The following is a 12,171-nucleotide window of genomic DNA, read 5'->3' on the forward strand; positions in this document are numbered from 1 at the left end:
ACTTCTGTCCCGACTGTTCAGATGACAGTGGATACAAAATGAGGGGTGTTGAGGGTCCAGAGCCTAGAGGTATCTCCCTCTACAGATTCCATCTCCTTCCTAAGCCTTGAAGTTGAATCCTTGTTAAAATCTAAACGAGAAATACAATGAACTGTCTTTCCTTTGTGATAGATGATGCCCCATAGATTGTGTTCTTAGGACTGCCATGGCCCTGCTGCCCTGCCTTCTAAACTGCATCACTACTCCAAGTTCCTGTCACCTTTGTCAGGAGGCCTCATTGCAAGCTCCTACAGTTTGTCATGCCTTCAAGCTGCTCCAGCCCAGGACCTTGTCACAGGAAGGAGGACATGGCTGGGAAATGAGCTGGAATTGCTAATTGGCTCTGTGAGGCCTCAGGGAAGATTCTTTTATTTGTACAATTGTATTTCTCTGCAGGAAAGTTTCCTTGACTTTATCCCTTTCCTAATGACAAAGTCCCCAACCCACATTTACTTTTTTAAGCACAAATAAGTTCCCTTCTTTTGAGCAAAGGACAGTCATTAAAGTAATTAGCATGGAGGTAGGGAAGAGCCAGTGGGCTGCTGGGGGGAAACCTGGCTCTTACTAGTCAAGGGTAGGCAGATGATGGCCCCTTCCGGGCCTCTGCCTTCAATTGTGAAACAGGAGACTTGGGGTTAAAAACTAAGGTCCTTTTTGAGTCAAATTCCACTTCTATCTCTAGTTAACATTTTTTTCTTTCCCTGTATCCAATGGTAGAGATTTCCAAATCTACTTATTTAGCAAAGGTAATTAGTAAAATAGATCATAGTTTCTAGAACTAGAAAATGCTACTCTGACCCTTGGTATGTGTGTGTTAGTCAGGTTTTATTGTTGTTTTGTTTTGGGTACTAGGGATTGAACCTGGGGGGCACTTAACCATTGAGCCACATCAGCCCTATTTTGTATTTTATTTAGAGACAGGGTCTCACTGAGTTGCTTAGTGCCCTCACTTTTGCTGAGGCTGGCTTTGAACTTGCAATCCTCTTGTCTCAGCCTCCCAAGCAGCTGGGATTACAGGCATGCACCATCTTGCTCGACTGTTAGTTTTAATGTGCCTTAGCAAGATACTGAGAGTAGAGGTGTAGCTTGTGGTAGAGCACTTGCCTGACATGTAGGAGAGTTCAGGTTCAATCCCTACCACTAGAGAGAAAAAAGATACTAAGCCTCAGGGGCTTAACAGTGAGCTTTTGAGGACACTTCAATTCTGATTATAGCTAGTGTAATTGTATCTGTTAACATTCTGGAAAATTCCTGAAGTTGCCGATAAGCATGTGGACCTACCGGTCCCACTGTGCACCACAACCCCCGGTGCAGCCCACACTTGTTCCTAAGGCTTTAACTTTGTGATCTGGCCTTAAGTTTTCAAGGTAACATTGTAAATGTACAAAAGATTACAAAGAGATTCTTAGGTTTGTCAACCATTGGGGGCTGGGCTGTTCGCTAGATACTGGGAACATGGGGGTGCTGAAATTGTTCAAAAACTGTCAACCCAGACTAACTGCAAATTTGAGTTGGTACGGTTGAAGGATGTGGTGTACACACTGCCATAGGCTTCCTTTAGCCTTACTGCAGGTAAAATCTTGTCTTCTGGAAGAAACTGGCATGGGATTTGCATCAGATTTGCCTGGTCCTAATGAACTTGTGGTGCTGGCACTTGACCAGATGAAGCTTGTCTTGAGATGTTAAGCGGCAGAGAAAGTCTGCCACCTGGCGGATAACTGGAACCGCCTTAGCAGTGGGTAATTTCCAGGTCGCCTTTTGGTTTCACAAAATGGAACTGCCCCCACAGGGCCAAAGCTCGGATTGCATCCTGTGGCCCTACCCTGTGCGGTGGAACGGCGATTGGTGGTACAAAGCGTGGTGCTACTATTCCCTTTAAATCTTTCGGGTTTTAACGATCCCTCAAGAACAAGTGGGGGGCTTTTCTAGGTTAGGGGGATGGACAGAGCCTAATTGAGCCTTAGGCCACCCCACACCCCGTCCCCAGACTTGGTGTCATACACATGGCTTGGCGCCGCCCACGCACCTTTCCTCGGAGCACTTACTGGGAATAAAAAATAGTGGTGTTTGGGGTGTGCGAATGCTGCCTTCCTGTGGGCTCCCCCTTGGGCTTGGGGGAGTCTGAGCAGCGCCCCCCCCAGACTCGTCGGGCCTGTTCTTACACGGAACCCTCCGGCGCGTGGAGGGGGGGTGGGGCCGCGGAGAACCAGGCGCCCCGCGTTCCTAACGGCCGCCGCTGGCCTGGGCCAAGCGAGAGAGCCGAGCGGGCTGGAGCTTGGAGGCCGAGACCCGACCTGGAGGGCCGCCGGCCTCACCCCGCCCAGAGGCGGTGGGGCGCGGACTGTGGGAGGCCAGGTGCGCACCTTTGACTGCGGGGGCGGCCCAGGCACCTTGTAGGACCGAAAAGTCCCTGGAGGCGAGGCGAGCAGTGAGGGGACTCAGGTCGCCCACACCCACGTACCCGCGCCCCGCTCCCGTTAGGACGCACGATGCCGCCTGCAATTCCAGCGACCAAGGTCTCCCTCCGGGAGTTGGCCGACCTGGCCATCGGCACCCCGGAGGTGGGCGCGGTCAACTTCACCGTCCTGCACACGCTCATCTTGGCCATACTCAAGAACCTCGGCATCCTAGAGACTCTTATCGACCTCCAGACCTTGTCCCCGGAGGCAGGCCGCTCACTTGAGTCCCTCCGGGGCTCCTTTGGCACTCAGTTCCCTCCCGGGTCCAAAGAGAAACGCAGAGGTATGAGCAGGTCCTTCTCCCTGGCACTGGAGAACCAGGTGCAGGACCTCACCAAGCAGCTCAAGACCATGGACGGCAGGGTGGAGGACATCACCACCCACTTGCAGTTCATCACTTCCAAGGTCAGCGCACAACAGTTGGCCATCCCAGAGTGGCTGGAGGAGATGGACATGCCAACCTTGGACACAGCTCAGATAAGGTCTGGGAAGGTCCTGAAGGACACCGTGGGAGGCAGCACCCCCAAGGTCAGTGTGCAGAGGTTGCAGACCCTCTGTCCCTCCAGACTGCCCTCAGCCTGTGGGAGCTAAGCCCCTGAGCTGCCACAGAGAGGGAGAGGGCCAATCCAGGGTCACCAGGCCTGGGTGCAGCTTGGTCCCACCAGGCCCATGCTCTTCCTTGCAGGTCATGCGCGTGCTCCAGGATGTGGTGGAAGATGTGAAGAACCTGAAAGAAGCCTACAAAATGGTGTCTCCGGAGTTTAGGCCTCAGGTGAATGTGCTTGGGGACTACACCTTAGAGCAGAGTGGCCTCTTCCCCAGTTCTTCCTCCCTTAGCCTTGTTTCCGGAGACCACCCACCCTTTATCAGGCACCCACAGTCTCTGGACTGACCCAGCAGGGACAACATCTCAACTATTCTTAGAGCCTATTTCCCTTGAATAAAGAACCATGGTGCACACATGTAATCCCAGTAACTCGGGAGGCTGAGGCAGTTCAAAGCCAGCTGAACAATTTAGTGAGACAGAACGTCCCTGGGTTCCATCCCCAGTATTGCTAAATTAATTGATATTAAATAATCAGGTGGCAGGCATTGAAGACCAAAGGCCAGTGCACAGAAGGGGAGGTGGGAGGAGGAATTAGACAACAATGTCTTGGTTACAGACAGGAGCTGCAGCATGTGGGATCAGTTTCAGCTGGACTTCCAGGTTTCTGGAGGGTGAAGTATACGTAAATGCTTCAGCATAGCCTATATCTGATGCACGGTAGGAAACACCCAGCAATTCCGACAAAGGTGATAACAGATACATGCTCTTATTTCAAGGCATGTGTCAGGTTGTGGATAGTGGACCTGGAGAGAAGGAGGAGCAGTTAGGAAGAAAGCCTGGGGGAGACTGGAAGAGAAATGGGAAGGCCAGAAAGGCTGGAGGAAGCCAAGCCCCCAGGGCTGCCTGGCATTGCTGCCATCCTACACACCAGCACCCGCCCGGGGAGCCCAGCACACTCATCTTTGCTTTAAGAACTATCTGCTCTTCTTTCACATTTTTGATTGGTACATTATGGTTGTACATAATGGGGTTTGCTGTTATATACTCATACATGCACACAATGTAACAATATAATTTGGCCAATTTCCCCATTATTTCCCCTTTCCCTCCCCTCCTTCCTCTCTCTCTGCTTTTTAAACTTTCAAATCCAGTGTGTTTGTTTCTTTTTGTTTTGATCCTGGAGGTGGCACGAGTTATATGGTGCAACTTACGCTTTAGCAGTTGGCTTGGATTCTCTTGAGGATTCTTCTCAGCCAGCATACGCCGCCGAGGTTTCTGGTCCTTGCTCCTTGTGAGGCAAGGTGGACCTCTTGCTGCAGTGCTGGAAGGCTTTGATAGAGGGTCGCATGAGATGAACCAGGATCAATGGTTCCCTCCCCTGCACTGGCACTAACTCTTGGCATGATGTCTCACAGTACCACCCTCAGTGCTGTCTACTTCCCTTCCTCTGTTGGTTGGGGAAAGACCTGGAAGCTTGGCCTTACTGACCAGGCAAAAAATCAGGTAGAAACTAGAAACCCTCTTTTGTCCTAAGAGCCACACACACCTCCTTCCCTCTTTTCCCTCATTCCGAGTCACTGTGAGTGTGTGTGAGTGTGTCTGTGTGTGCATGTGTGTGCACACACATAGGGATGCCAGCAGTTCAGGGGTGCTCCTTCTCTGAACTCTATCTCCAGGAAGTCCTCCACCGAATTGAAGACCTTGAGAAGCAAATCAAAGATCAAGATGAAGTCCTGGTAATATGAGCGAGCTCTGGGGAAAAGGCTCTCTGGGCTGGGGGGCTGTCCTCAGCCTGTCTTCACTCTAGGACTGGGCCCCACTCCCCCAGAGCAGGGTGGTGCCCCTGGATTGAGGGGGAAATCCTTTCCATCCCTGACCATCAATTGGGAACTCACAAGGGACAAAGAACTGGCTGCCCAAGACTGGTTGGTCACTTGAAGGATGGTGAATTCTTCCTGGGGCTAGGGCTGTGGATGAACCCCACACATCCTGTTCCTAAGCAGTCCGTCCTACGATTAAACCTGGGGTAATGTGTGTAAGTGTACTGTTGTTATTGTCAGGAACAAATAAACTGGACACTGGGTTCCGTTCCTGGTGCAGAAGCCGCCACCATGGTCACCTGGGAAGAGCTGGAGCAAGCCATCGCTGACGGCTGGAAAGGCTCACAAATGGTGAAAAACTGGGGTCCCTGGTGGTGGTCTTGGGTGTGGCTTCCCAGAATCTCTCTTTGTACCAAGAATGGGACTCTGCCGTGTGCATGTCTATCCTTTATTTCACAAGTTCCATATTATAGACAAATATTTTCCCCAATTTTATAAGGAGTGCTCCCAGGTGACATATGTGTGAAGAGCGTAAATTCCTAGAAATGGAAATGTGCCTTTGAGTTTGGCTGGCTATTGCCAGATTGTCTTCCATGGGTGTTGTTCCAGCCTAGATTCCCACAAGCGGCATAGGAGAGAACTTATTTCATGACACCCCCACCCCATGTGTCAGTCCTCGATGTTTGGAACTTTGCCAATGGGTTAGGTGGAAACAGTATCCACCTGATTGTTTTCATAGCTTTTGTAGTTTTTTGAGCTGTCCTGAAATGCACAAGTCCCTTCACTGTTCATGGAACAGGGTGACCAACCCTGGAAATAATACCCTTGCAGGAGGCCCCTTGCTGATGGTGACTTCTGCATATGGGCATGTGGCCATCTGTTCTGGTTCTATGCACGGGAAGACCAAATCATTTTCAAACCCTCAACCTTTCTTCACCTGGATATTTTCAAACAGCCCCCGCAGACCAGGATCAGCTACTCCTTTGGTCTCCATGCTCTCTGTCCCCCAACTCTGCAAGTGGTCTCCTCAAACCAGATCCCCTGAGGTACCCACAGAAGTGAGTGAAGCAGGAGCCTTTTGGCGTCTCCCAGTGGCCACCTAGGGAATACCAAATACCATCTGGATGCCCCAGGCATCCTGCCAATCTCCAAGACTGTTTTCTGAGTTCCTTGCCCATCCAAAGAGGAAACAGCTTCAGAAAGAGTTGCCAGAGGGAGCTGAGAATGTGGCTCTGTTGTGGAGCAGTTTCCTGGTATGCATGAGGTCCTGGGTTTTATCCCCAGCACCAAAAGTAAATGGAGTTCCTTGGAAAAAGGTGGCTTTTTAAAAATTTTTTTACTTTAAAGAAACTGTCTCAAAAATTTAAAAAGGACCAGAAATGTAGCCCAGTAGTAGAGCCCCTGGGCTCAATCCCCAGTACCACAAAGAAATAAAGTTGAAGCTTTATCACACGGGTACCACTACCATGTTGCTTTAGCAAGCAACACATTTCCTCAGGGTAACAGCAGAGGTCACCCCCAAGACTTAAACATAATTATACACCTTCAGAGATTTTTACTTTTTCAGAGACAAGGAAACATCCATTTTTGTCTTTTGTTTTGTTACTACTGATTGAACCTAAGGGCACTTAACCACTGATCCACATCTCCAATACCACTCCCCACCCCTTTTTTTGAGACAGAGTCTCACTAAATTGCTGAGGCTTGAACTTGTGATCCTCCTGCCTCAGCATCTTGAGTTGCTGGGATCACAGGCATGTCCCACTGTACCCAGCCAAGAATATATTGTAATGGCAGCTGGGCAGTTCTTCATGACTTCGTGTACCACAGGATGATGGTGATGATAAGGTGATGCTCCTCCTCCACTTCCTACTTTTTTCTTCATGATAAGAAAGAATAAGAGTTACTGGGCTGGGTGTGGTGGTGCACACCTGTAATCCCAGCAACTTGGGAGGCCAAGGCAGAAGGATCACAATTTTGAGGCCAGCCTCAGCAATTTAGTGAGGACCTAAGCAATTTAGTGAGATCCTAGTGCTTCAGTGTCGCAGTTTCAATACCCAGTGACAAAAAAAAAAAAAAAAAAATCTTATTGAAACTAGGAAAATCCAACCCCAGAGCATAGTCGATACCTGCTTAATAAAGGTCTGAACGTATAGTCAGTGCAGAGCCCTTGCCTGGCATATGCAAGGCCCTGGATGTGACCCAGCACCACAAAACCAAATAAAACAACCTGTTTTTAAGATGAGACCAAGCTTCTTCAGTTTCCTGTAACCAAGACAATAAATCCAGATGACAGTGAGCTCAGTCCTGAGGGAGGGGTCATAATTGTTGATCATCTTCCAGCCACCCTTTTACTAGGTCCAACGACCTGGAGCCAAGTGCTTCCTTGCAGAAATGGTATGCCCGAGGTAAGGACGTCTTGTCTATGAAGCTCTGGTGGCCTGACAGGCTGAATAAAGCAGAAAGCAAAAACAGGGAGTCATGTTCACAGCCTCTGTGAAGGACAAGGCCACAGTTTAACACCATGGACAAGTTTAAAATGGCCAGAAATGACATTGTTCTTTCTAATCATCTTGAGAAATCCAAAGTCCAAATTTCCCAGGTGCTTGAAGGCAAAAACTGGAAGGCAGGACAGACAAAGGTGGGCACTGGGGCTGGGTGGGACTTTGCCTTCCAGGACTTGCCAGATATGAGCTACTAGATTGTAAAGTAATATTTCCACGTTAACAGAGTCAAGATCTTGAGTAAAACCACCTATTATGTATTTTGAGAATATTGAGGATTTGGGAGCTTATAAATGGGTGTAGTTGGAAGTGTGATTCCTGAAGCAGGGAATTAGGTGAGGAAATGTTTACTTTGGACCGATGTTTCGAGTCAATTGTATTTATCCTAAGTCCATTCTTCTCTGTCCACCTGCTGGGTTGGGATCAACATTTGGATATCTCCGGCTTTGGGACCCAAAGCCCAGTGGAGGAATTCAGAAAGGTGCTTCATAAAATTAACTTAATCTTAACTGGGCAAAATGAATACATCTGATGTCATGGCACCTCCCAGGAGAACAGAAATAAGAATTTTGTATTGTACTGCGGTCACGGAAATAGCAGGTTGTCGGGGCTGGAGTCTTTGTTAAAACAGTCAGGATGCAGCCCCAGTGTGGGAGGGACGGCTAGACACATTTAGGCTTGGGGAGCATCACACATCCTAATTGCTCAGGAGCCCCCAGCCTAATAGGTGAACAGAGAAAGAGGGCTCTGTAGAAATGTATCTCGGTTCAGACCACACTACACCCACCGACTCTAAGATGAACATTGGTGGAACCAGGATGTGTCTTAAGAGTTGGTGGCATTTCATCATTAATTGGAACTGTTTTCTCTTTCCTGTTGGTACCTAAAATAATGGTGCTTTAAAAAATATTACCATCATAGACTTAGTGGAACAGAGATGGCAGGGAGAGATGAGCCTGGGTTAGAAGGTGAGACAGACAGCATTAATGTTCTAGGTGGAGGGTGCCTGCTGTCTCTGACTCTGCATCCTTGACGTGGAGTGCCAGGGGAAGGGACTGAACAGCAGAAGGTGTTTCTGGTCTCCAGGATTCCTTTCTGGGAAGAGCCTGTACAGGTGTTGATTGTTCATTTGGATACTTAAAGGACAAGTCTCAAAGAGTAGTCTGCATTCGGTCATCAGCACTTGCCCCCAGTGTCCTCAGAAATGAAATGGTCTCATCTGATGCCCTTAATAAGAACTGAACCAGCTCTTCTAGGACCTCATTCCCCTCCCCCCCAATCTCTGCAGCTGTTGCACCCATTTTTCCAGGATTTCAAAGTGTTCTATAGAACCATGACTTTGGTTTTAGTCACTGGATGTGGGGCGGCTGACTAATAGCTCCAAGGATGTCTGTCATAATCCACAGAACCTGGACATGCCACCTGCCATGGCAAAGGGACTTTGCAGATGTGGTGAAGGGAAAGGTGTTGAGGGTAGGAGATTCTCCTGGTCATGAAGGGAGTCCAGTGATATCATCACCAGGGTCCTTATAAGAAGGAAGCAGAAGGAGATAGCCCTATAGGAGAGAAGGTGATATGGCCAAAGCCAAGGACCACTGGCAACTGTTAGAAGCTGAAAGAGGATTTTCCCCTGGAGCCTCTGGAAGGAACCAGCCCTATTGATCGGCACCTTGACTTTTGCTAGTCAAGTTGGACTTCTGACCCCCAGAATGATAACATTTTTATGTTGTTTTAAGCCACCAAGTTTGGGGGTCCTTTGTTACAGCAGCTGTAGGATACTCATACATACCTTATCCTCCAGAGGCAGTATATACAGTGTACCTGAATTTTTTGCTGCCATTTTCCTGCTATTTTTGTTTCTGAAATTTGGATGAAAACCTGGACACAGTCTGCCACACCTGCTTCTGGAGTGTTTTTCTGACACTGGTAATGTGTTGGGTGTCTCTGAAAGGTTTACTTTTGAAAGTCTTTCCATGCTGCCATTTCCTTTCTGCTTTATTTGCAGTGATTGGTTTGTAGCCTTTCTAAGGCCTTTTAGGTATTTTCTACACCCCCTTTCACTTCTTCTTTAATCCATGGTATATTTGGAAATCTGCATTTTTTTCTAAATATTTGAGGATTTTCCAAGGATATTTCTGTCACTGGTTTCTGATTTATGCACTTGAAATGTTTTAAAGTTATTATCTACCTTGGTGACCATTTTATGTGAACTTAAGGAGAAATATATCTTCTGCTGTTTGGGGTGAAATATTCTACAAATGTCAATCAGATCAAACAGGTTGATGGTGTTATTTAAGTCTTTTATATATATTAGAGTTAAACTGTCCTTTCAAAACAAATCTTGAGATCCTACATCCCAGGACCTGCAAACATGGCCATATTTGGAAATAGGAGCTTTGCAGATGATGAAGTTCAGATGAAGACATTACGGTGGACCCTAACCCAATATGACTATGTCTTTATAAAAGGGGAGATCTGGATAGAACAGTCATGTACCAAGGGAAGATGATGTGATGATAAGAGAAAGAAAGGCTGGAGGCTATAAGGCACTGGGAGAGAAGAGGAGACCTCCCTCACAGCCTCAGATGGAACTAGTCCTGCTCATTATTGCATTTCAGACTTTTAGATTCTAGAACTTCGAGACAAGAAATTTCTACTATTAAAGGTTATGGGACTTTGCTATGGTAACCCTACGAAACATGCAGTGTTCTTACCCGACTTTCCACCTACTTCTAACCAGGGGTATTGAAATCCCTGACTGGGGCTTCATCCACCACCTCCTGTAATTGGTGGCTCTATTAGGTGCACAAACATTTAGAACAAATGTCTTTCTTGGGGGGTGCGGGGGAGTACAGGGGATTGAATTCAGGAGCACTCGACCACTGAGCTAGGGTCTGAGTTGCTTAGCGCCTCATTAAATTGCTGAGGCTGGCTTCGAACTTGCAATCCTCCTGCCTCCACCTCCCAAGCCACTGGGATTACAGGTGTGTGCCACTACGCCCTGCCCAGATGTCTTTTTGATGGATTGATCTCTTTATATTAAGGAATTGCTTTTTTTTTTTTTTTCGGTGCTGGGGATGGAATCCAGGGCCAAGCATGCTAATAAGCACCTGCTCTACCACTGAACTACAGCCCTCTCGCCCACCTTCTTCTTTTTTAAAAAATTTATTTTTTAGTTATAGTTGGACACAATGCCTTTATTTTGTTTATTTTTATATGGTGCTGGGGATTGAACCCAGGGCCTCGCACACAAGTGTTCTACCACTAAGCCACAACTCCAGCCCCAGTAATTACCTTCTAATACTAATAATAGTCTTAGCTTTGAAATCAGTTTTGTCTAATATTAATATTATGATTTCATTTTTTTATAACAAGTGGTTTTTAAAAGATTTTTTTGATCCATTTGTTTCTTTGTTCCTCTTTTCTGCCCCTTTTGAACTGAGTATTTTTCATTCCATTTTACCTTCTTTGTTGTCTGACTAGCTGTAACTTTAGGTTTATAGAATACATTTTTTGTGTGTGGTACTGGGGATCAAAGCCTTGTAATGTACATTTCTTTGTCTCTAGTAATAAATTTGTCTTAAAGCCTATTTTGTCTGATATTAGTATAGCCACTTTTTTTGGCTACTATAATGCATCCCCCCTCCTTGTTTTTCTTTTGGTGCTGGGGATGGAACCCAGGGGTGCCTTACCACTGAGCCATACCCTCAGCCCTTTTCATTTTTTATTTTGAGACAGGATCTTGCTAAGTTTTTGAAGCTGGCCTCAAACTCCTCCTGCCTCAGCCTCCTGAGTCACTGGGATTACAGTGTGTGCCATGGTGTCCCAGCCTGTGGACAGCTTTTATTTCCCATGGGGGTGTCACCTGCTGCCTCCTTGCAGCCCTCTTCCCAGTGAGCACTCCACCACACTCTGCTTGGTTCTGCAGCGTACACCTCCTTTTCTCTGCTGTTTTAAGATTACCTCTACATCACTGCTTTGGTGTGCCATGGCATGTCATGGTCTTCTGTGCTTGAGTACATTGAGCTTCTTGTATCTCTGGGTTTATAGTTTTCATCAAGTTTGGGAAGTTTTGAACCATTCTTCAAATCTTTTTTTTCCCTCTTCCGTCTCCCTCTTCTCCTTCAGGAATTCCAATTTGTGTGAAAATTCCTTTCAGGAATTTTCTATTTCTTCATTACCTGTTACCCTTGTTTGAAAACCACTATTTCATAGTTATTACTTTTCGATGTTTTAGTTTTGGCTGTTAACAGATGAGAGGGTAAATTCAGTCTCTGTTACTCCCTCTTGGCTAAAAATGGAAATATTCCATCATTAATTTTGAGTGGGTTCATAGTATTTCACCACCTGGGTCTGCCCCAAGTATGGATAATCTATCCCATGAGCAGGGCTGCAGGCTCCGTTTTGTACATACCTCCTGGCATTCTGTGTGACAGTCCATAGAGAAAATCCCTTTCTGTGGAGTTCCAACCCGAGGCTTGGATCCTTTACAATTTGGTTTGCTCATCTCCAGTGTGCGCCTCTACCATCAGCAATGGGCCAATAATTGGGCAGACTTTAGATTTTAAATTTAACAAGTGACTTCCATCCTTTATTTGTGACTCAGTGAGAGCCTGGAGGATCACTTGTATTTGTAGTTTCCCATCTTTTATGAAGAAAATTGCATGTTAAGATGCCATTTACACAGGTGCAGTCTCAAAAACCTGATGACCTTTAAGAATGTTAAAGTCTTGGGGCTATGGCTGTGGCTCAGTGGTAGAGCACTTGCCTTGAATGTGTGAGGCACTGGGTTCGATTCTCAG

The 12,171-nt window shown here is 46.9% G+C and overlaps 1 protein-coding gene across 1 annotated transcript in view; it reads left to right on the forward strand.

Annotated features, from left to right (window-relative positions):
• Positions 1-2,261: 2,261 nt before the first annotated feature.
• Positions 2,262-12,171, forward strand: part of Qrich2 (glutamine rich 2) — a 29,362-nt gene continuing 19,452 nt past the window's right edge. Inside the window, exons 1-3 of the mRNA XM_048796694.1 lie at positions 2,262-3,026; positions 3,184-3,270; positions 5,106-5,216. Coding sequence (XP_048652651.1) covers positions 2,529-3,026; positions 3,184-3,270; positions 5,106-5,216 — 696 coding nt within the window. The 5' untranslated portion in view covers positions 2,262-2,528. The remainder of the gene's footprint in view (positions 3,027-3,183; positions 3,271-5,105; positions 5,217-12,171) is intronic.

Source organism: Marmota marmota, unplaced genomic scaffold, assembly GCF_001458135.2.
Source record: "Marmota marmota marmota unplaced genomic scaffold, marMar, whole genome shotgun sequence".
NCBI lineage: Eukaryota > Metazoa > Chordata > Mammalia > Rodentia > Sciuridae > Marmota > Marmota marmota.